The 23,821-nt window shown below is 55.7% G+C and overlaps 1 protein-coding gene across 13 annotated transcripts in view; it reads right to left on the bottom strand.

Moving 5' to 3' along the window:
* Positions 1–1,874: 1,874 nt before the first annotated feature.
* Positions 1,875–23,821, bottom strand: part of POU2F2 (POU class 2 homeobox 2) — a 78,290-nt gene continuing 56,343 nt past the window's right edge. For 6 of the 13 annotated variants that reach the window (XM_033430868.2, XM_033430866.2, XM_049703952.1 and 3 more), the window contains 12 exons: positions 22,734–22,850; positions 22,258–22,494; positions 12,307–12,412; positions 12,125–12,216; positions 9,620–9,781; positions 9,175–9,316; positions 8,936–9,084; positions 8,681–8,857; positions 7,369–7,435; positions 6,017–6,218; positions 5,810–5,883; positions 1,875–5,556 (listed from right to left, as the gene is read on the bottom strand). In XM_033430868.2, coding sequence (XP_033286759.1) covers positions 5,219–5,556; positions 5,810–5,883; positions 6,017–6,218; positions 7,369–7,435; positions 8,681–8,857; positions 8,936–9,084; positions 9,175–9,316; positions 9,620–9,781; positions 12,125–12,216; positions 12,307–12,412; positions 22,258–22,494; positions 22,734–22,850 — 1,863 coding nt within the window. In that variant the 3' untranslated portion in view covers positions 1,875–5,218. The remainder of the gene's footprint in view (positions 5,557–5,809; positions 5,884–6,016; positions 6,219–7,368; positions 7,436–8,680; positions 8,858–8,935; positions 9,085–9,174; positions 9,317–9,619; positions 9,782–12,124; positions 12,217–12,306; positions 12,413–22,257; positions 22,495–22,733; positions 22,851–23,821) is intronic. The other 7 variants (XM_033430867.2, XM_033430870.2, XM_012533554.3 and 4 more) reach the window with 7 other exon arrangements.

Below are 23,821 nucleotides of genomic sequence, written 5' to 3'. Positions count from 1 at the left end.
TTCTCTCTGTACAGTTTTTAATTTTTTATTTTTTGATGTTGTTCAGATGAATGACACACTCAAGTTACAAAAATGGGGCCTTAAAAGAAGCACATTGTACAATGAACAAGCAGATTGGAGTTAAGAACACTGAAACGCTAACCCGCTACCACGAGAAGAGACAGGGAGGGGGTACAGGATGGGAAGGGAGGGGCTACCAACACAGGGGTCAAACAGAACTGAAAGGGGGGCTAACTTGTTGAGAATGGAGGAGAGGCAGGTCTCCTCCAGGGCCTACTCAATTTCCAGATGCCACTTCTTGGTCTCCCTTACTCACCACTTGCCACCTCTTCCCATCCCCATTCCAACCTGGTCTTTCAAATGAGTAGGTGAGAGACACCCACCCCAAAAAGGGCCAAGCCAATCGGATCTTTACAAGGTGGGATCGTCACCTTGCCCTAGTGGAGCCTTGGATTTGGGAGGAGATGGTGGCAGCAGTGGGATAAGAAGCCAGAAAGGAGCTAGCAGAGAGGAACTGACCAAAGATCAGGCCCCTGCTTTTCTCCAAAGACTCCTTGCCCCTTCCCCACCCTACCATGATTCAAAGGACCTCTCTACAAGTTGTCGAGAGAGGACCCCAGTCACCCTGCAATTATATAAATAAATAAATACTGAGCCCCTGGGCTTGGGGGACAGGCTGGGGGAGGGGCAGCAGGGATAGAGGAAAGGGAAGAGGAGAGGAGGGTGAGGCAGAGGGGAGGGGTCACAGACATAGTAAATAGTTGTCTCCGTCCCAGCAACAATTCTCTCTGGATTTTTCTCTCCTTTTTGTGTTTGTTTAACAAGGAGTTAACATCTCAAGGACAAATACTTAAAAATATACATTATTTTTTCTTTTTTTTGTTCACCTTTCTCATCGTCATCTTGCTTTGGAGACTGCTGAGGTCAAAGTTCAAACCGCATGAAGGAACTGCGGCTTGGAGTTTTTGTGTATTTTTTTTAATTTTTATTTTTAAATTTTTTTCACTTTTTTTCCCAACATATAAAAAGGTAGCGGAGTTGTCTGTGGGTTTTTTTTTTTTTTTAATGGTTAAATCTTTGGTTTGTTTCTTTTTTCTCTTGGAGGCCTTTATCTCTCGCACTTGCCTTTCCCACTCAGAGGCCAGTGGGGGCCCGCGTGTCTCAATCTTGCTCAGTCTGTCTCACTCTCTCTCTCACTCAGTTCCCCCTACCCTGGGCTAAAGGGAGAGAGAGGCACCCTGGGATTTGGGTAGGGGGGGAAATCTAGCCAGTTCAAGAGGTCCCCCACTACGTGGCTAGTCCCTTACCCCATCTTCCCAGGGTGCAGGGCTTGGAGACCCTCTCTTGGCCTTCCCCAGGGAGGAGATGTGCGGGAAACTCACAGCCTTACTACCCCTTCTGATCTTAGCCCCAATCCATACAGAGGCTTGGGTTCCTCATCTCCACTGACCCCTACTTACCCTCCCCCAGCCCTCCCTCCCACTTCCACCCCCACCCTCCCAGAAGAGAACAGAGAGAGGTGTTTTAGTTACTGGCATTTTTTTTTTTTTTTTTTTTTGGCACAATTAAAAGGCCCACCATTAGGTAGACCCAGTCTCTGTCCCTCCCTCCAGTAGGAGGTCAGGGTTGGGGAGGAGAAATTCAGAGGGCTTCCACTTTCTCCAACCCATTCATCATCCTTTCTAGCCCAGGCCCCTGGCCCCCCACCTCAGACATCTCACCTAGCCCAGAACCCAGCCTGGGGTCTCCTTCCCCAACCCCACGTAAAGCTCCCCAGCCCCCCAACTCTCTCGCTCGCACACAGACACACGGACACAGGCTCTGTACAGACCACAAAATAAAAACGATGAGATAGTTTTGTTTCCCGGAGTCGAGACGGGGTGGGGGACTGGAGTGAAAGGGGCAGAGGGGGTTGGGGGGCATGAATTCCCCCATCACCTTCCCAACCCTGGCTCCCCCAGGCCCCCGGCCCCTTGCCCTGGCTGGCCCCCAGCCAACGATATTTGGTTTCCATTTTTTAACATTAAAGTTCTATGAGGTATTTGGTGCCTTATCTCGAGTCCTCGGGGGAGGGGGCCCAGGGGGGAGACCTGGGGCGCACTTGCCCCTCCCTCCCTCCCACCCCCTTCCCAATATTTGGTTTCACAGCTGTAGTTAAAGCTTGGGATTTGGTTATTTTTCCCCCTTCCAGGAATTTTCTTTTTTTCTTGTTTTTCTTTTCCCAGTTATGGGGGTCGGACGGGGAGGGTCCCCACCACCCCGGCTGCACAGGGGTCCCTCCACCAATGTCAGGGCATCAGCCCCATCCCTGCCCCCTGCTTCCTCCTCTCCCCTCTGCCCCGCTCCTCCCACACTGGGGTGGAGGAAGGTCCCAGGTGGCAGGACTTGATGGAGAGGAAGCAGGATGAAGTGGGTGGTGGTGAGTCCTGGATTTTCTTTCCTTTTTTTTTTTTTTTTCTTTTTTCTGTTTTTTTTCTTTTTTTCTTGCTTTTTTTTTTTTTTTTCTTTTTTTCCTTTTTTTTGGTCTAGAATCATAGTTTTTGTTTGAGTCATCGCCACCATGCCTTCCATGCTGCCTGTCTTCTCAGAGGGGTTTTTGGTTGTAATTCCTTTCACTTGGCTCTGCTCAAATGTCCTTCCTATCTGTTCAGGAGCCCTTGGCCCCCTCTCCACCCTTGGGCTGGGGCCCAGGCCCTCTAGCCAGTCCCTTCTCTTCAGGAAATAAAAATGGACAAACTCAGAGGTAGGGTAAGGGCAGGGAGTCGGTTCAGCGGAGAAGCTTACATTCTGGCGAGGATGGGTCGACGGCAGGCCAGGCCCCATCGGTGCCAGGGTGGGAGGGGCAGCCACTCCACCATTGCCCAGACAAGGCACCCCGAGACCCCTGAAACAGCTGAGCCTCTGCTGCCTCCATGTCCCAGCCCAACAGCTTCATTTCCCGAGTGGGAGAAGGGAGGCAAGAAAGAGAGAGAACGCTGAGGCCTCGGGGCCCGGGGTGGTGTCTGAGGCTCTGTCTGCCTCTCCTCGGAAGTGTCCGGCGGCACTGCCCATCTCCCGGGGCTCTCCCCTCCCTCTGCTCCTGCCCGGCGAGGGGCGGGGGCCACTCTGATTTCAATGGCTCGCGTCCTTCACAGCAACACTTTGGTTTGAGGAGAGACACAGAAAGAAGGAGATTAAGAGAGGTGAAAGCAGAGGAAAGGAAGAGGGAGAGACAGACCAAGAGAAAGGAGGAGACAGAGGGAAGAGGACAGACTGCAGAGAACAGAAGAAGAACTCAAAGGAGGAATCAAACCACCCGAAAGTTTGTTAGTTTTCCTTCGTCCATTCTTTTTTGCTTTCTTATTCCTTTTTTTCCTGTTTTTTTTTTTTAAAGCTTTTTCAGTTGATTGGGGGGGCGGGGAGCTCGGGGCTCTTCACCCCTGTCCCTGACACCCTCTCTCAGCCCTGCCCACCCGCTTCCATCCGCCCTGGCTGAGGGACAGGCCCTGCCCCAGCCGCCCCCGTCCGGCTTTCCCGAAGACGACGTCCATGAGGTATTTGTGAAGAGAAAGAAGCATCCGTCCTTCCATCCGCCTCGGGGACCAAGGGCCTGGACCACTGGTGCAGGGGCTTGGCTCCCCCTCGCGGCTCCTTCGTATCCTTTGAAGAGTCCTCGTCTTCTTTCCCTTAAATATATATATATCTATAAATTCTTTTTTTTTTTCTAGTTTTAATTTATTGTTTGGTTTTTTGTTTTTGTTTTTTTGGTTCAGAACTTTGTTGGCCTCCACAACAGCAGGAGGGCAACGTGGCTCCCAGCAGCGTCTCTCCTCTGTCCGTCGAGATGTGTCCAGGGCTGGGCAAACACAGGGTCCAGCCAAGACTTGAGGGAGGTCTTGTGGGAGTGGTGGCCACCACAGCGCCCTCTCGGATGGGGGCCACAGGTCACGGCACTGTCCCTGCCACACGGACCCTGATGGGGACGCCATCTCGAGGAACCCCACCACTGGGGTGCGTGCGTGTATGCATGTGTGTGAGGGGAGAGGAAGAGGCATCTGCCAGTATCGGAGGGGCACAGGGTGGGAAGAGCGAGGTGAGTTCTCTTTTTGGTTTCTGGTCAATGTCAAAGAACGTGAAGGATCCCACGGATAGGCACTGGAATATGAATTTTTTTTTTTTTTCAGGGAAACTGACAGACGAGGATGGAAAAAAAGACAACTTGAAAGCCCTCACCTCATCCTCTCTTGCCTGAAGCTTCCACCTTCCCTCGGACTAGGGATGGGGGGGAGATTCCAGAGCAGAGGAGGGTGACAGGGTTGAGGGGGGACATGTGAGAGCTAGAACTTGGCAAAACGGCCTAGCCCACCCTTCAAAGGGAAAAAGGGGGAGGTACAAGGGGTGAAAAGTCAGCCCAGGCCTTCCCCTGAACTCTCCCCTGGCTGGGGTAGGGAGGAGGTTAAAGCGAGACCCCCCTGCCCGGGCAGGGAGAGCTGGGGGCCGGGCGAGAGGGGGGACACATGACAGGGACACATTCTGTTGAGCACAACGCTAAAAATTCTGTACATCCTTTGGATGAAGCTACTGAATATTTGGTGTAAAGTTGTTCAGGCCCTTTCTCTTTCACCTTCTGGAAAGGAATATTTGGCGGGTGGTTCTGAGCCCACCCCATCAGCCCCAGGCTGTGCCCTCCCTGCCTTGGCTGGCCCAGGACTGAGGGCTGCGGCTGGGAGGCTGGTACATTCTCTTTTTCCTTCTCTGCCCACGCCACACGCAGCGGGAGGCTTCGCCCCGCAGCCAGGGGCCCGCGCGTCCGCCCTGCCGAGGCTTCTCCGCCCCTGGCTGGGGTTCTTATTTGGTGTCGTAGCAGTGAGGGTGAGCACACTGAGGTCTGGCTCGAGACTGGTTTTTGGTTTGTTCGGTTTGGTGAGGGATTTTTTGTTTGTTTTTGGTTTTCTTTTTTTTTTTTTAATGTTTGTTTTTCACCTCTTGTTCCTTTGGGGCAGCTGGTTTCTTTGTGATTATTTTTGGTTTTCTTTTTTCTGTTGGTTGGTTTCTTTTCTTTCTTTCTTTCTTTCTTTTTGGTTGGTTGTTTTTTTGTTTCTTGTTTTTTGGTCTTTCCTCCCTCGTCACTCCTGCTCCGAGGACCCTCTGCATCCCCACCAATGGCCTCCTCGCCCTCTTCCCAGGTGGGGGACGGAGGCGGGGGTCAGAGGAGGAGGAGGGGAGGCGTGGCGGGCCCTCACTCAGGCTTGGACCCTACCTCGGGCCCCCCTGGGCCTCCAGGGGTCTGTGCTGCCGCCTCACTGCAAGTGGAGGAGGACGACGAGGACGAGGACGAGGACGAGGACGAGGAGAGGCCAGGAGACTTGCTGGAGATGGAGGCCGCCACGGCCGCCGCGGCTGCCGAGACCAGGCCCACACCAGGCGGGGCGCTGAGCAGGGGCAGCCCGGCGTGGTTCAAGAAGAGTGACGAGGTCACCAGGCCCGGACTCCCTGGGGCCGCGCCAGCCGCCCCCAGCACCAGGTTCCCGCTGCTGTCAAGGCTGGTAAGGGGCAGGGTTCCACCAGAGGCCAGGGCTGGCGGGGAGAGAGAGAGGCTGGGCTGGGGGCGCCTTCCGGCGTCCCACCCGCAGTGCCCCGTCTTCCCGTCTGACCCACGGACCCCCATCAGCACCCCTCACACCTTCCCCAAAGGAGAGATGGGTATGAAGAGGCGAGCGATGCAGTGTGCAGGGGCAGGATGGCATGGCTGGAGCAGGAATGGGATGGGGGCTCGAGGCCCTGGGGGACAGGGCTGGTGGCGAGGGGAGTGACATGCGGGAGCACGCACCTTGGATAGTGGCCAAAGGGTTGTTGCTCATGAGGGCTGGACTCAGCCCGGAGCTCAACCCCACCATTGTGCTTCTGCAAGAGGCAAAGCAGAGGCATTAGCGGGGGCAGAGACCCTCCCACAGAACTGGGGGCGCAGCTCCCCACCCTGGAAGCAGCAGCGGCCCTGCTTCTCCCCACAGCCTCCTACCTGCAGCTGCCCACTTACCCCGTGCTGGGGTTCAGGCCCGACAAGCCGATAGCCGAGTGGCTGCCTTGAGGGCTGGGATTTGTGCTGTTGGTGGTGGCCGGGGGTGGGGGAGTGACAGAGGGGATGGAATTGAGGGGGGGCGCGGCCCCGCCCCCGGCCCCACCCCCTCCAGCTGTCCGGCTGGGGTGGAGGGTCCCCACAGCTGAGGATAAGGTAGTAACTGCCAGAGAGAGACAGAGAGATGGAGACTTCAGCTTCCACTCGTCCTCCACTGAGGTCGACGCCTGCTGTCTTCCCTGCCCCGTCCCGCGGCATCTCCTCAGTCAGAACACACTTAGGCCTCCTGCCCTTATCTTCTCACAGCCATTTCTCTGTGCCTCTGCCACGGTGACAGTAATCGCAGTAAGAGCAGCTGCCTCCCACCGAGCCTGTGCCCTATGCCAGGAGCGTGCTCACACCCTGCTTATCCAGCCCTGAATCTCACCTCTGGGCCGCTCTGTACAAAGAACCAAGGGTTCCCAGAAGACAGAGCCCTATGGCTCCCTCTAGAGGCCAGGCACGGGCGCGTGGCCGTGCACACTGAGGCTGAGAGGGCTCTGAGCCCAGACTGAGACCAGACACCCAGGACAGCAATTCCCGGCCCTGGGACGTCCCAGCTGTGCCTTCAGGTGAGCACCTTCATCTCTCTGACCTTCAGTTCCCTCATCTGGAAAATGGGGCAGATAATGGAACCTATCTTATAAAATGGGTGTGAAGATTAAGTGGGTCAATATTCTTTATAAAGAGTTTAGACCAGTGCCAGGCACACCCTTATTACTTTATAAACTTCCACTTATTAGTTCTTAACCTGGGGAGGGGAAATATGGCGTCTGTTTTTATATTATTCTTACATATGGTGTTATACATGCCCTACCCCAGGAAGGGGCAAAGGAGGGCTTTGGGTACAAAAGTGTGTGTGAGTGTGTGTGTGTGTGTGTGTACACACACACACACACGTACACACTCTTCTGTGTATATATTCATGGATATAGCTTCTGTATGTATGTTATATTCACAATAATTTTATAACTGAGGCTCAGAGAAGTAAGGTCACTTCTGGAGTTCACACAGTTCATAAATGCCAGAAAGAGAACCCAAATACATCACCTTTATCAACCCTGTGCTTTTCTCACATGAAATCGTGGAGCAGATGAAGCCTGAGCTGCTCTGGCAGGGAGGGGTGAGGCTGCCCTCTCCCCCTCCCTGCCCCGCCCCCCGACCTCCAGGCTCAGCCTTGAGGCCTAGGGGTGCCCTGAACCGCTTGAGAACCTTGCGCTCGGGCCCGCGCTGTGTTCTCCCAATCCCCGTCACCATCCTCTGCCCTCCCTGACCTGTTGTGCTCAGACTGCTGGAAGCTTGGGACAACGGCAGGGTCCCGGCGCCCCCTTGGGGCGTGACCTGGGGAGAGAGGAAAGAAGGCACGGTTAGGCCACTGTCTTCCAGCAGCTCCCATGGTGCTCGCTGTGGTTACAACCCCCGCACCTCTGCCTCCAAGACGGAGAAAGGGGGCTCTGTCTGCAAGGCTGTTTGTATCATGCCAAGCGCTTTCCATCAGCTTTCGTCACGTTTACCCTAGGTGATCCCGGGGCACAGACAGCAGGCAGTCATTCCCTGCCTCTCCTCTGACACTGTCCAGTTGCAGGTCTGAAGTATGTGTGTGTGTATATGTGAGAGCGCGCAAGCACACGTGCTTGTGAGGCTAGGGGGTGGGGTGGGTTATGAGGATAAGGTGTGTCTCTGCATCACAGTGTTGATACGTTATACTGCTTGATTTTCTGGGACCACCCACCAGCCTCCTTCTTAGCCTCCCTGCCTCCAGTCTCATCCTCCATCAACCCCAGAAGCCTCACTCTAAGTGTGACCCAGTCCCTCCCGGGCTCAAAACTCATCCTTAGCGCCTCACTGCCTACGGTTCAAGTTCAAGCTCCTTCAGCATTTGACTTGGTGTCTGGCCCCTGCCCATCCCCCACCCTACCCCCATACTCATTCATAAATAATCATTCCAGCTCTAAACCGCACTGGAGTTCCTCAAATTGGGCTCGGCACTCTGGCTTCTAGGTCTTCATGCACGTAGAGCCCTTTGCCTGTCCTTCACGTGACTAACTCTTGTCCTTATGACTCAGCTTAGATGATCCCTCCCTTTACGTCATTGGGGAAGGAGGCTCCTCTGGGCCCCTTGCTGCTCTCTGTAGTGTCACAACCCTTTCCACACTAGATGGAATAAAGGGATGTCCCAGTGTGTCTGATCTCGAGCAGGCTGTGGACCTGAGTGCACACCCAGGGGTGTAATGATCTCCCTGCCAGCGTCTGTGTGGTCGTGAACCTGTGTGAGGGGGGATGCCTGTATCCTTTACCTAGTATCCATCCCCGTGTGGCTACATCCTGTGATAACTCTGTGTTTGGCTACGTGTGTGTCGGTGGGTGCTTGTATCCCCCATGTAAGACCACAGTTCCCTGGAAACGGTGTTTCTCTGTGTGACTGTGCCCCACCGCTGTGACAGCCTGTTCCCAAGGGTGACTCTCCCTGCCTCTGTTCTAGGAACTGTGGCCAACCGGGTAGGTTGTGCTTCACACGAGGCGCCTGCCAGGGGGCGAGGGTGTGCCAGAGCTTTGTGGCCCCACCCCTCGAGGGGCTCTTGGTACCAGATGGGGGCTGTAGCTGGCTGGCTTGCCCGGGCTGGGCAGCATGGGGGCCGCGCTGCAGGGGTTGATGCGTTTTTCCTTCTGGCGCCGGTTGCAGAACCAGACGCGGATCACCTCCTTCTCCATGTGCAGCTGCTCTGCGATCAGCAGGATCTCCTCTGAGGTAGGCTTCTGGTTCTGCGGGCAGAGGGCTCGTTAGCCCGGGGCCCCTCCTCCCGCCAGCCCTCAGGGCCGCCCGGGAGGGTGGGGCCTCACCGCTAGAAAACTCTTCTCTAAGGCGAAGCGGACGTTTGTCTCGATGCTGGTCCTCTTCTTGCGTCTCCGGCCGGGGAGCCCGTCGAAACCCAGGCTGGGACTGCTCAGCTGGTTGGGACTGGGCAGGCTTGAGTCCACAGACATAGTCTCTGTGTCCGGGAGGAGACGGGGTCATGAGAGGGCGCTTCCCCCGGCCCGCCGCTCGCAGCCCGCCCGGGAGCCCCCAGCCCAAGTCCCACCTGCGTCGTTGAGCCACTTCTCCAGGAGAGGCTTGAGTTTGCACATGTTCTTGAAGCTCAGGTTGAGGGCCTCGAAGCGGGAGATGGTCGTCTGGCTGAAGTCGTTGCCGTAGAGCTTGCCCATGGCCAGACCCACGTCACCCTGGGCCAGTGGGGCAGGGATGGGGCTGCGTTCAGAGCCGGGCAAAGGGCTCAGCCCCGCCCACCATCTGGCCACACCCCACCCCGCCCACCAGGTGACTATGCCCCCCTTCACCCCGCCCACTAGGCAGCTACGCTCCCTCCCCCTGCCCACCTGCCGGTCACGCCCCTCACCCCGCCTACCATATGGCTACGCTCTCTACCCCGCCCACTAGATGACTAGGGCCCAACACCTCGGCCACCAGCTGGTCACACCGCCCTGTCACCCCACGCCCACCGCCTGTCCTGCCGGGTGGCCCCAGACCTGCGTGAAGCCCAGCTTGATGCGGCGTTGCTTGAAGGTGCGAGCGAACTGCTCCAGCTCCTCCAGGTCACTGGGCTCCTCGGGATGGGATGGTGGCTCCAAGCATTTGGGGGGCTGCGGGTGCGAGAGGTGCGGGTCGGGCAGCGTGGGGCGGGTCACGGCCTGGTGGGGTGGGCAGGTGGGTGGGATGCAGGACCGAGGACCAGGACGGGGCTCAGCATTGGCTGCGCAGTCCCCCCTCCCTCCCGCCCTGCCGTCCAGCCTCTTCCTGCAGACTCCCCTCCACCCACCCCCAGGTGGCCCCTCCACACTCATTGCCAATCAAGGTGACATTCTGCTGCCCCACAAGGGCCCGCTCACTGCCTGAAACTCTGCACATTCCTCCCAGTCTGCAGGCTTCATAAGGAGCAGCCATCTCCTTTCACCAAAGGCTCTTTCCCTGAAGCTGGGGGAGGGGCTGGTGGTTTTAGCCTCCTCTCAGGCAGGGAATCGAGGATCAGCTCTGCTACCGAATTGCTGGGTAACTCAGGCAAGTTTCTTAATCTCCCTGGGCCTCAGTTTCCCCCTCTACAGAATGGGAACAATCATGGCTACTCTACCTACCCCATGGGGTTGTTGGGAGAATCGGGTTAAAAGTAAGTAGGCTGCAAATAAAGTAAAAGTATTTTTAAAAACAGACAAGGAGGGTGACTGGGGGAATTTACAAGGAAGCAACGGTTCTCTCTGGAATGCTTCATTTCCCTAAAAATAAAACATCTAAGTAGGTGGTGGGTACAGGGATGTTGGACGCACAAGTCCTTGATCCGTTATCCAAAACCCTGGGACCAGATGTGTTTTGGAATTCAGAATTTTTTCAGATTTTAGAAAGCCTACATGGGGCATGTATCATAGATAATGTGAACCTCCACCATTAGGGTCAAGGCATCACCCCATATTCGGACATATCAACAGCTGTCAGCAAAGCGCAAGTACCACACAAGAGGGATAAAGAAAAGTCACACGCCGCCTGGCATCAGGCCAAGACAGGTTTTGCAGACTTCCCTGGTGGCGCAGTGGTTAAGAATCCGCCTGCCAATGCAGGGGACTCGGGTTCGAGCCTGGTCCGGGAAGATCCCACACGCCGTGGAGCAACTAAGCCCGTGAGTCACAACTACTGAGCCCGCGTGCCACGACTACTGAAGCCCGCGCGCCTAGAGCCCATGCTCCGCAACAAGAGAAGCCACCGCAATGAGAAGCCCGCGCACCGCAACTAAGAGTAGCCTTGCGCACAGCAGTGAAGACCCAATGCAGCCAAAAATAAATAAATAAATTAATTAATTAATTAACTTTTTGGTTTTTTTGAAACAGTTCATACATTTTTAAAATTTTATTTTATTTATTTTTTTGCGGTACGCGGGCCTCTCACTGTTGTGGCCTCTCCCGTTGTGGAGCACAGGCTCCAGACGCGCAGGCTTAGCGGCCATGGCTCACGGGCCCAGCCGCTCCGCGGCATGTGGGATCTTCCCGGACCGGGGCACGAACCCGTGTCCCCTGCATCGGCAGGCGGACTCTCAACCACTGCGCCACCAGGGAAGCCCCCCATATATTTTTTAAAAGGGCTGTTTTAAAAAATAGGTAGGAGGGAACTTTAAAATCCATAATCATGAAAAATTATTATTAAAGTTTAGGACCCAGTGGGAATTCCCTGGTGGTCCGGGGTTAGGACTCCACACTTCTACGGCAGGGGGCGTGAGTTTGATCCCTGGTTGGGGAACTAAGATCCCTCAAGCCCCAAGGCGCGGCCAGGAAAAAAGAAAAAAAAAAAAAGTTTAGAACCCAGGCAGCAAACTTCAAGAAAGGCCACGGGGACCAGGCAGGAGGACACCAAGGCAGCCTGAAGAACTCACGCCTTCCAGGAGGGGGCCTGAGCTCACGCCGTGTGTACGCAGATCCAGCCTTCCCAGAGCTTCTGGCTTGTCAAAAGAAGCTGGGAATCTGGTGTTTCCCGGGAATTTTGTTGACAACTAACTCAATTTTTAAATGAGTGTGGGCCCTTGTTTGCAGTCTCTGGTCTGGGAAGGGGACACGAACTAGTACCCAACAGACCCTCAGGGAACGCCCCCCATTTGGAGTGCTGGAAGAGATCTGAGGCATTCATGCCCTAAAGGCCTGTGAACCCCCTGAAGTTTTGTGTTTGTGCACACGTGCATTTGGGGGCAGTGGGGGTCGGATTCAAATAATCCATCAGATTCTCAAAGGAGTCCATGTGCCTGCAAGGGTTAAGAGCCACTGGTCTGGCTGACTCCCCTCATTCCGTGGAGGAGGAAGCTGACTCAGACAGGGAAAGTGGCTTGCCTGGGGTCCCACAGCAAATTAGTAGCAGAGCAGCGCTGGGCCCCAGGGCTCCTGACTCCTATCTTGGCCCCTGTGGCTGGTGGGGGGGGGGAGCAAATGGAGAGGAGACCCTCACTGACCACCACTCCACGCCATCTGGCCACAGCCTGACGCACTCAGTGGACCACTCACCTGTGTGGGCAGCCCTGCCCGGGGCTGGGAGGTCAGAAGAGCTCCCTGGGTTTGCTGAGGTAGCTGGAATAGATTTGGCGTCGGTAGCAGGCCTGGGGGGACAAGAGGGATCGCACGGGGTGAGGGGGGCAGAGAGAGTTCTGTGGAGGCGTTGGGGAGGCCATCCGGGGTGAGGGCCTTACCTGGCTGACTCTGCTGGGCCTGCGGCAGCAGGAACTGAGCAGGTGGCTGGAGGTGGTGACCCGGCACAAGCACCAGCTGCTGGAGCTGCAGGAGCTGCTGGATGTCCTGACGGGGAGGGGGGTGGACAGAACGACAGCCTGAGTCCTGGCCCCGCTCTTCCCTCTGCATCGCCCGAGCCCCGAGGGGTGCGCCGCAGGGCAGGCTGGCATAAGGCGTAGAGGGATGGAGCATGGGTCACTGGGTGCAGCCCTGAGCTAAGGGCATCCGGGAGGCCGGAGCACCCTACATGGGTCATCACAGGAGGGCTCGCTCTCTATTTGCCTTTTCTTTCTTGATGAAATATTTGCCTTGTCCTATATTCCCACAGAACAAATAGGATCGTTTTAAAATGTAAATCAGACCAAGTCTTCCTTTTAAAACACTCCCAAGGCAAATTACATCATGTCTGGGAATAGCTCTAAAATACTCCAGCCCCTAGCGGCTGATTAAATTGGTACAGAGACTTTGGAAAACTCTCTGGCACTCCTATGAGTTGAATTGTGTTCCGCCCCACCCACCACCAAAAAAAAAAGACATGTTGGAATCATAACCATCCCCCAGAACCCCAGAGTGTGACGTCATTTGGAGATAGAGTCTTTGCATATGATCACGTTAAAATGAGGTCATATTGGGGTGGAACCTAATCCGGTACGACTAGTGTCCATATAATACGGGGAAATTTGGAGACAGACGCACTACAGCTGCACTGAGATACTATTTTTACCTAATGACAGTGCATGACACACTGTGTTGGGGCGTGAGGGGAAACAAAAATTCTTGCACATCGCTGGTGAGAGGGTAATCCGGCAACGGCTATTAAATTACCAGTACACATATCCTTTGACTCAGCCACTCCACTTCTAGGAATTTATCTTAGGGATATACTTGCACTTGTGCAGAATGTCCTCACTAGAAGGACACTCCCAGTAGCAAGCAGTGTTTTAGCAAAAGAGTGGAAACAAGCTGAATGTGTAGCAGCAGGGGATGGGTGAATGAATGAGGGTAGATCTTCATGACAGAATATTATGTGTTCATCAAAAAGATCGAGGACACTCTTTGTCCTGATATGGAACAATCTTCAAGATGTCCTGTGGAATGGAGAGCTCAAGAGGAAAAACACTGGGTATGATGTGCTACTGTTTGTGTTAAAAAAAAAAAATTATACCCTGGTACCTGCTTGGGTATGCATAGATTATACTTAAAAAACGATACCAGAAACTGGCAACGCTATAAACCCTTCTGTACCTCTTGAATTTTGAACATTTACCTTGTCCAAATAAAGGAATAAATACCCAGGTGTCCCACCCCCACTCGCCTGGTTGAGCAGTCACTTGTGCCCAGCATCCCTCCTTTTCCAACCACTCGTCTTGCAAGTGGGACAGGCTGTTCCCTGTCCACCTGCAAAGGCCTCTGCTTTCTCCGTGTGCTTTAGCAAGTGGACAGAGTCCCCACATGCTCCCTGACCTCTCAGCTTTCTCACTCTAGCTGCCAATCATCTAAGAATACAGTTTAAGGAGTTTGACATCCTACTCTATATCCTTTGAAACTGCATCCACTCTGCCTTCCCTTGTGAGACCCTCCCCACCCACCCAAGAAGGCCTCCCTGGCTATTTCTCTTCCGCACTTGGATTGACCCTGGGCAGTGAGTGAAGCCGGGGCTTTAAGGCCTGCCATTTACAGTGGACCCTTCCAAGACCCCCATACCTAATCTTGTTTTATAATTTTGTCTTCTTCTTCTTCTTTTTCTGGCTGTGAGGTGGCTTGCAGGATCTCAGCTCCCCAACCAGGGATTGAACCTGGGCCCTGGCAGTGAAAGCGTGGAGTCCTAACCACTGGACCGCCAGGGAAGTCCCTTTTCATCAAATTTGTAATATCGATTGTACCTCCAGCTCCTTGCCATGGCCCTGCATGACCTGGCCTTCCTCACCTCCCACGACTCTCTCATCCCCTAACTCATCCAGCCACACTGGTCTCCCTCCTGCCACTGAACCCAGAAAGAAATCCCCACCTCAGGGCCTTTGCACGTGCTATTCCCCCCCACCCCCGCCGCCGCTCTTGATCTGCACGTGACTGGCCCCTCATCATCATTTAAGCCGTTATCAAATGCTCCTTCCTCAGAGAGGCTTCCTCTGGCCACCTGCTCTGACACGGAGATATTTTCCCCCTAGTCGCTCTCTTACAATATGTTCTTTTTCTTCCCTCATAGCAATATCAGCTTCCTGTCTGTCTCCTCAAGAAGGGTTGGTGCCAGCTCCACGAGGGCACAGATTTGTTTGCCTAATTCCTCACTGTAACCCTCGTGCAGAAAGGTGCCTGGGTGTGGTGGACGATCCCCAAACGCTGGTTGACCAAAGGAATTCAAGAAGGAGAGAAAGAGAGAAGATTCTGGGTGAACAGTGAGCTGACTCAAGACTGGGGTTAGGGACTTCCCTGGTGGCGCAGTGGATAAGACTCTGCCTGCCAATGCAGAAGAACGGGTTCGAGCCCTGGTCGGGGAAGATCCCACATGCCGCAGAGCAACTAAGCCCATGAGTCAGAAGTACTGAGCCCGCATGCCGCGAAGCCCGTGCGCCTACAGCCCGAGCTCCGCAACAAAAGAAGCCACCGCAATGAGAAGCCCGCGCACCGCAACAAAGAGTAGTCCCCTATCGCCACAACTAGAGAAAGCCCGCGCGCAGCAACGAAGACCCAACGCAGCCAAAAAAGAAAAAAAGACTGGGGTTAGCCAGTAGAAGGCGCCATTTCTCCACAACCTAGAGCCATCTGAATCGGCACACCAGCTGAAGCCACTTGGGGGCGTGTTAGGACGGAGACAGGGTGGAGAAATTGGAGTAGGCGGAGGGATGCCAGCGCTCCGCAGGCCCACCCCTCCCCACCCCCGCCCCGTAGTGGATCGTCTGCTCTGTCCCTAACCCGTGAGAAGAGCTAGCACAGCCCATTAAAACCGAGAAGGGGGGAGAGAAATTCTTGCTCATCGCTACATTCTCTTCACTCCCCTGCCCCAGTGCAGGCATAGAACGGGCAATCCATGAATTTTCAGTGAATGAATAAGGTAACCCTTAGGACTGGTGGTGTTTGGGGGCAGACTGGCTGTGCTTTGCCACAGGTGGGATCTTGGCCACAGACTGGGGGCAGAAAGACTGAGACACACGGTTCATATGACACATATGGGTTCATATGGGTGAACTGCAGTGTAATCACCCACTGGGCTTGGTTCCACCTGGTGGGGAGAAGGCAGCCTTGAGCAGGAACTAGAGGCCGCTGGGGCCCCAGAGCCGTGCAGGTGCGCTGCCTCACTCCAGCGCGCAGGGCCGACTCCCCTCTCCCCCATGACTGGCCTCACATGCTACACTCCCGCAGCCCCAGTGGGGACAGTGTTGACATGCACGTCGACACTCACTTGCTGTCTCTGATATGGCAAATTTTGACCAGTTCTGGACACTGCGTGCTGCAAAGACGTGGACAGCCTAGAGTGACGTCCAGAGTGGGGAAGGGACGGGGTCTGGGGACCGTGTAAGTTACTTGCAATTGATTGTAGACGGGACCGCCTAGGGAGGAAGGCAGTGAGCACCGTCCTGGGGGTCAGCTGGGTGAAACTGCACCCCCAGAATGGTGCAGAGGGAGTTCCCACACTGGGTGGGAAGGTCACCTCGGTGTGCAAGGATCCCTTCCAGCTGAGAACCGTGAGGGCTAGAGTCCTGGCCATCGTGCCTGCTTTTTTTTTTTTCTTTGTTTGTTTTTGTTTTGTGGGATCTTTGGGGATCTTGGTTCCCCACCAGGGATTGAACCCGGGCCCTTGGCAGTGAAAGTGCGTAGCCTTAACGACTGGACCGCCAGGGAATTCCCGTGCCTACTTCTTGCTGTGTGACTTGGAGGAAGCCAGCTGTCTCTCTGGGCCTTACTGTATAGGGTGACAATGCACGGTGTCCTGGAACCACCTGGGCTCTGGAGATGGCCAGACACCTGACTCTGTCCCTTACACACCGTGAGACCATGGGCAGTTCCTTACCCTCTTTAAGCCTCAACTTCCTCAGGTGACACCTCAATAATTCTTACCTCATGGAGCTGTTAAAGGATTAAATGAGACAATAGGTGTAGAACGTTTAGTCTGATCCCTGGTTCACTGACGTGGTCCTCCGTAAATGGCAGTCCTTTTTAACTGAGTCATTTCTCTCAGGGCTCAGTTTTGTCATCTATAAAATGGGAGTAATAATGTCTAACTCTTCACTGGGTTGTTTTGAGGCCTGAGGAATATTATTATTCTCAAAGCATTTTGGAAATCACAACCTACTCCTCCAACACCAGCATTTGCTAGCACTGCACCCTCACATCAGCCGCCTCATGTCACCCCGTGAGCTCTCGAGGGCGGCAGCCCCACCGGTCCATCCTCTTCCTGAAAACTTACAACTTCCAGCTCCCGCCCAGACCCTCCACTGAGCTTCAGCCCCGAATATCCATCTGCCTATTTGATGTCTCCCACTTGGGTGATTAATAGACTGTTTGAACACTACCACGTCCGAAGTGAAACTCCTGGTTCCCCAGCCCCACCCTCCAAAACACCCTGTTCCTCCCCTGCCTCCCCCAGCGCAGGAAACCACCTCACCACCACCAAACTCTGAAGCCAAAATCCCAGGAATCACCCTTGACCTATCGGATCCACACGAAATAGCATCCCGGACCCCACCTTCACCCTCATCGCCACCTCGATGCCTGCAAGGACTTCCCACTCCTTACTTCTAGCCCATTCTCCCCACAGCAGCTGGAGGGAGCTTCGTAAAGGGTCAGTTGGGACCCTCGCCAGCTTAGAACCCCCAACAACCTCCCATCATACCCAGCACACATTCCAAACTCCTTGATCTTGCCCGTGAGGCCCTGCAAAAGCCAGTCCTGCCTGCCTCCCCACCTCACCAGTTATTTGTCTCCCGCTCACTCTGTCCCAGCCATTCCACTTTCCCCTGTACCCCGAACAAGTCAAGCTGGTTTCCACCTCAGGACCTTTGCACCTGCTGTTGCCCTTTCCTAATCTCTCCCGCTGCCTTCTTCATGCCTGACTCATTCAGGTCTCGGTTCTCAAAGGCCACCTTCTCAGTGAAACTTTTCCTGACCACCCCATTAAAAGTGGCTTCCTCCCTTGGGACTTCCCTGGCAGTCCAGTGGTTAAGGCACTGCACTTCCACTGCAGGGGGCACAGGTTCCATCCCTTATGCCGTGCAGCAAGGCAAGAAAAAAAAAAAAATGTGGCTTCCTCGGTCTAGGACAGCGCCCTGTGTCATTTTCTTCATTACACTTATGCTAAAACCGTCTTGTTTTGCTGATATGTTTACTTGTTTACTGTCTCGCCACTAGAACATAATGTCCTCAAGGACAGCCACCTCTGCCTCATTCACAGCTGTCCCCTCAGGGCCATGAATGAGCACCTGGCATACACAAGGTGCTCGGTAAGTATTAGTTGAATGAACAAATGACTATGATTATTCCAGTCCCTCCACTAGGGGAAGCTCTAAAGGTTGGAGGTGGGGGGTGGACAGAGGTAGCCTGTCTCTAGCGTCGGATCTGCTACGTCCCCCGTCCCCCAGAGGCTGGCCCTGCCACATGGAGCCCACGAGGTCCTGGCGACTGGGGCAGAACACCGTGGAGCAGAGAACCATTCAACAGGGAGAAGAAAACACCTACCTGCCAATTGCACATTACATTCCATGCTACCTCATGCTAAAATTCCAGGACAGACGAGCAACAGCAGATCCCAACCCAGGAGTCCTGGAGTGACTGGCATGCCTCTGGACCGGCCCAGCTCCTGGACTCTGGGGCCTGTGGTGCCAGGTGGGCGGCTGAGCTGACCTGGCATCCCCCGCCCCTGCTCCAGCAGCAGGACCCATCTCCTCCTCTTGGGGACCTGCCCTCCCCCACTCTCAGGTCACGCAGTCCAGGTGGGGCTGACCCCACCCTCCCGGGAGCTGGGAGCAACGACTCAAACCTGGCCACTGGGTGTGTTTCTTCTCTCTGGGTGGGGTGGCTGCAAGTCTTGAAGTGCTGGTACCCATTATGCCCGACCCAGAATGAAAAGGGAGACAGATCCCTGGGGCCAGGCCTGATGTTCCAGGCTGGGCCTTTTCTGTGATTTGAGCCAAACAGTCCCTTTTCCTCTTCAGCTGCCTAGAGTGTGGCTGTGGCCCCACTGACACCCGCTCCTGGCTCATCCTTTGCTGCCTCCCACCCCTCACCTCCCCAAGCCTGCCCTGCTCTCTCGCTTTGCCTTCACCAGTCCCACGCCTGGAACCCTTTCCCCAGCTCATCCACCTGGTAAACTCCTACTTGTTTCCCGCCTCGGTTCAGATACCACCTCCTCCAGGAAGCCTTCCCTGACTCCCTCAGACACAGACCCCTTTCTTTTCCTGCATCCCCCACCACATCCAGCAGGTTTCTCTGCGAAACCCTTCTTCACTAGGTCCTACCCCCTGAAAGCTCTTCTCAAGCTTTATTTGCCGTGGTCTTAGTACGAAAATAGGGACGTTCCTCCCCGCCCCCACCGCCGCCGCTCTCCAAATACAAAATGATGTTTTAACAGTTAATGTAAATGTTCAGTCAATGCCTACCCTACCCCAGGCATTCTGAATTTACTCCCCTGGAGAGATGTCTTCCCTACCCTTGATTGAAAAGCTGCAGCAAAACATCCCTCGTTGCTTCAGTAAACGTCTGTGTGGCCCCCTCGGTAGAAAGCATCATGCTGAGTTGAGTGCTGGACACACAAATTGTAAACCTGTATTATAGGGACTTCCCTGGTGGTTCAGTGGTTAGGACTCTGTGCTTTCACTGCCGAGGGCCCAGGTTCGATCCCTGGTCAGGGAACTACGATCCCACAAGGCAAGAGGCGCAGCCAAAAAAAAAAAAAAAAAGTCAGTGGTAAAATTGTATTATAACTGTCCCTTCTGTACAGGCTAGGGAAATGCAGGGAAGGTTCCTGCCAAACTGACCGGCATTCCTTTGGAAGTTGGCAATAGAAGGACAGAAGGGGGACTTTCCCTTCGTACTTTATGTAATTTTAAAGTGATAGGGTTATGGATGCTTTTTGACTTTCGGAATATTTTTCAAGTAAAGCATTTCTTAGTGGCTCATTGGTGTGTCTGTTTCCCTACAAGACAGGGAGCCCCTCTGGGGACAAGGCTGGGTCTGAGTCATGCCTGCTTCCCACCAGGGCCTGACCCAGGAGGCGGGAAGTGTCTGCGAAACGAGGGCAGGACAGAGCTGGGCAGGCACAGGCAGTTGCACTGGCAGGCACGCGACACAGGCTGGGGAGAGGGTCAAGCCCAGGGCCGAGGCCGGCTGTGGCTGCAGCGGGCAGCGAGGGCAGAAGGACGGTGGTCCCCACCCCGGCTTGGGCACGGTATGGTGACCGGCTCATGGGCTGTACGGGATAAACATTGGTCTGTTGGGGAAGTGAGATCACAGGGTGACAGAACTCCCAGAAAACAACTTCAGCCCAGCTTTGCACTTGCAGGAGACAGATGGAGATCAGAGCTGAGGGAAGCTGGGGCAGGAGGAGAGAGAGGAAAGGGCTGGGCAGGAGGGATTCGAGGGGACCTTGAGAATCAGGGCCTGGGCAGGTTACAGGTGGCAGAGGGTCGGCCTGCTGCTGCTGGTGGCCGTAGGGGGTCCGGAAGAGGTGGTTCTGGGGGGGTGTATGAACAGGAGTGCCTGCTGGTCACAGGGGCTGAGGGCCTGGCTGGGTCTGCGCTAGGCTGCCCCGTCCCTCCTCCCTCCCTGGGTGATCCGGGCTGTGGCAGAAGGAGAGGCAATGGGCTGGGGGCCCCCAGAGGAGACAGGAGGCAGGAAATCAAAGCAGCTGGAGGGAGGGAAGTCATGGAAGACTTCCTGGAGGTGCAGGCTCCCAAGCTGGGGCTTAAAGGATGGAGAGGAGCTCTCCAGGTAAAGGGAGGGGGCTGACTTCCAGGTAGAAAGGAGAACAGGCGCAGGAACACCAAGACTGGAGGAGCCCTGAGCCTCCACCTTGCTCAGTGAAGCGCCGTGTGTGCTACAAAGCAAACAGATCACCGGCTGCTGGGGTCTCTGGTGGCCGGGGTGGGAGGGGTGCCAGTTAGAGGCAGCAGCCCCAGATCACGTGGTTAGAGCCCTGGACTCCCAGGCCTGGCTTCCAGGCTGGCTCTGCCACTTGAGTTCACGGTGTGACCTGGGGCAGGCAAGTCACTTTGCCTCCCCGGCACGCCCGCTCCTCCCCCCACCCCCCACCGGCGCCTTGGCCAGGATGAGGATTTGTGGATTCAGGGAGGTCACGTTAGCATAGTGCCTGGTACAAAGGCAGCACCCGACAGACTACCTATGGCAACGGTGGCAAGCCAGGCATTGGGAGGATCTGTTTGGAAGAGTCACTGCAAAGCAGCGAGGCCAGATTGCTCTGCGTTTCTGCAGAGCCAGGCCCAGCGGCAGGAAGCTCTAAGGAGACAGAGACGCACTCAGTGTTAAGGACAGCCCCAAATGGGAGTGCTGGTCAGCAGTGGAACGGGCCCCTCGAAGGCCGACCGCCACCAAGGGAACAGCCTCGCGGGTGCTGGACAGCTCCCTGGTGTAGACAGCATAGGCCAATCCCTCGCTCTACGACTTGCCAGGCCCTTCACTGTGCTGGGAACACGGGCCACAGACTCAAACGCTCTATGGAAACCAGGTTAACAGCACAAATGGGTGACATGGCAGGGGTGGAAGGAAGGGGTGGGCTGGAAAAAGCAGCGTGTCGGAAGAGGAGGCCTGCCCAGCCTCTACTCTGCTCCCGCCAACCATCCTTATGGGAAGTCTGTTGGCCAATATCATGGTTGAATTGTGTCCCCTAAAAAGATATGGTAGGGGACTTCCCTGGTGGTCCAGCGGCTAAGACTCCATGCTTCCACTGCAGGGGGCACGGGTTCGATCCCTTGTCGGGGAGCTAAGATCCCACATGCCGCAAGGTGCGGCCATTAAAAAAAAAAAAAAAAAAGAAAGAAATGGTAGGAGTTCTAACCCCTGGTGCCTATAAACATGACCTTGTTTGGAAACGAGGTCTTTGCAGATGTAATCAAGTTAAAAGGAGGTCATTAGGGAGGACCCTAATCCAATGACTGGTGTCCTGATGAGAAGGGGAAATTTGGACACAGAGACAGACACACTCAGAGAAAAGATGGCCACATGACGGCAGAGGCAGAGACGGGAGCCATCCATCTACGAGAAAGCCAACGGTTTCCTGCACCACCAGAAGCGAGAAGAGGCAAAGAGGGATTCTCCCGTAGGGCCTTGAGAGAGACCCCAGCTCTGCTGACACCTTGATTTTGGACTTCTGGTCCGAGATGATACATTTCTGTTGTTTGAAGCCACCCAGTTTGTGATACTTTGTTATGGCAGCCCTGGAAGCTAATACAGCCACTCATGCATGCTTCCACGTAGACCAGAAGTCTCCAGAATGGGGAGAGAGAATGCAGTGTTTCCTAGCTCACAGGCCACAGGCCCCGTGCTGAGAGAGCGTCTCACTGGATGAGCCAGGGCACTCGATGTGGGGCACCGATTCTGATTCTCAGCCTTTCTTTTGCAGCCACACAGGTCCTGTGCATGGAGGTGACCCCTGGTTTCCTCTGCTGTAAACTGAGGATAATGTGTCAGCCTCCCAGGTGGCGGCGGACCCTCAGCGAGATGCACAGAATGCAGAGAGTCAGGCGCGCCCATCGCGTGGAGGGTGTCCTCCCCCTGAGCCTCGCTTTACCCCTCTGAGAGATGGGTGGCAGCATCTCCCGAGGCTTCCTGGGGTTGCCGGGGACCGCCTGGCCCAGCGCTGGTGGTCAGAACGGTCCGCGTGGACCGGCCAGCCCCCTGCACCGGCTCGGCTTCCGCGGGGCCTCCGCTGGAGGGCGTGTGCGCCCCGGGGCTGCCCTTACCTGTGCTGTGAGCTGGATGGGTTGGGACAGGGTGAGCTGTGGGGTCCCGGGGGGCTGGCTGGCAGGCTGTGGTGGCGGCAGGTCGCCTCCCCCGGAGGAGGCTGGGGGCTGCGAGGTCGAGGAGGAGGAGGAAGAGGAGGAGGAGGAGGAGGAGGCGGCGGCGGCCGCGGCGGCCAGGAGCTGGGCCTGCGCTTGCTGCAGGAGGAGCTGCTGCTGGGCTGGCATCAGCGCCGTGAGCTGTGGGCGGGGCGGGGCGGGGGCGGGGCGGCAGGGGCCGGAGGAGGGGCGTGGGGGGAGCAGAGAAAGCAGACAGGGGTTAGCGCCTGAGCCAAGCGGGTTAGGGGGCAGGTCTTCCAGGAGGACAGAGGAGGGCGAGAGGCAGGCGTTGAGAGAGTGGCCGTGGCCGTGGCCACCAGTCCTGTAACAGACGGGAGGAGGCTGGCCTGTCCCTGCCCCCGTGCACCCCAGGTACTTACCCCGGCTAGCTGGCTGCCCGTCAACATGAGTTGGGCCTGGGGCAGATGCGGCTGAACCGGCTGGGGGGGCAGGGGTGCCGCTGGGGCTGAGTCACTGCTGGGGTCTTCAGCCTTGATCTGGGGGGGAGAGAGGCAGGGTCCGGGACCCCAGAATGTTAAGTGGAGGCCAGAGAGAATGCCCACCTGTGAACCAAAGAGAGGGCACGTGTGTGGCAACGGCAGCCCCGCGCCGCCAAGGGAGAAGACTGGGGTGCGGAGGCCGGGCCTGCAGTGGCCCGCGGGGACCTCGGGCCACCTTTCTGGCCTCAGTTTCCGCACCAGTCAGAAAAGGCTAACACACCCTCTGCACCCGAACTCCCGACAGGAGGGGGGTCACCCTTGGAGAGCGCTTGTACCCTCCTGGGGGTCAGTTCGCCATCTTTTAAAATGGGAAAGGATGCCAGTAGGGGTCCCGGGACATCAAAGAAGGGGGTCCTGTGTGCCACACCCCTCATCTGCTTCAGCCAGAGGTGCACCTCTTATCTGTCCCGTGGAGTAAGACTTTATTGGAAGAAAGAGGATTAGGGTATGAAATAAAAATCACCGCCTTAGAATATGGGTCATGAATTCAAAGCCTAAGGAGCAGGCAGACAGCACGAATGGGTGATTTGGGCAAGTGTGGACGGAGTGGGCTGAAAAGAGTACGCCCGCCTGCCGGAAGGGGAGGCCTGCCCAGCCCCACCCTGCTTCTGCCGGCAAAAAAACCAAAGCAAAAATGCTACAGGACAGCAAAGGATGTCTGCAGGCCAGATGTGGCCCAGGTGCTGCCAGCTCTCAGCCTCCACCCCAGAGTCCGCTGAGCCCCTCCTCCTCTCTCTGTGGAGGATACAGATGCATCTCGCGTCCACCACGTAGGACAGACCAGCTTAGAGGGGTCCCAGCCTTCTTCCTCTCCTACCTGAAAATGCCAGACAATGGTGGCCTATGCCTGAGAGGTCTGCTGGTGAAAGACACATGGGGTGGGAGGTGTGGCTTGATGAGTCGCACACTCTCAGGCCCAGAGGGGACATGAGGGATCATCCTTCAGCCCAGTGTCCCAACAGTGTTTT

This window comes from Orcinus orca, chromosome 20, assembly GCF_937001465.1.
Source record: "Orcinus orca chromosome 20, mOrcOrc1.1, whole genome shotgun sequence".
Taxonomy (NCBI): Eukaryota; Metazoa; Chordata; class Mammalia; order Artiodactyla; family Delphinidae; genus Orcinus; species Orcinus orca.
This window is presented reverse-complemented; position numbering and strand designations above follow the sequence as displayed.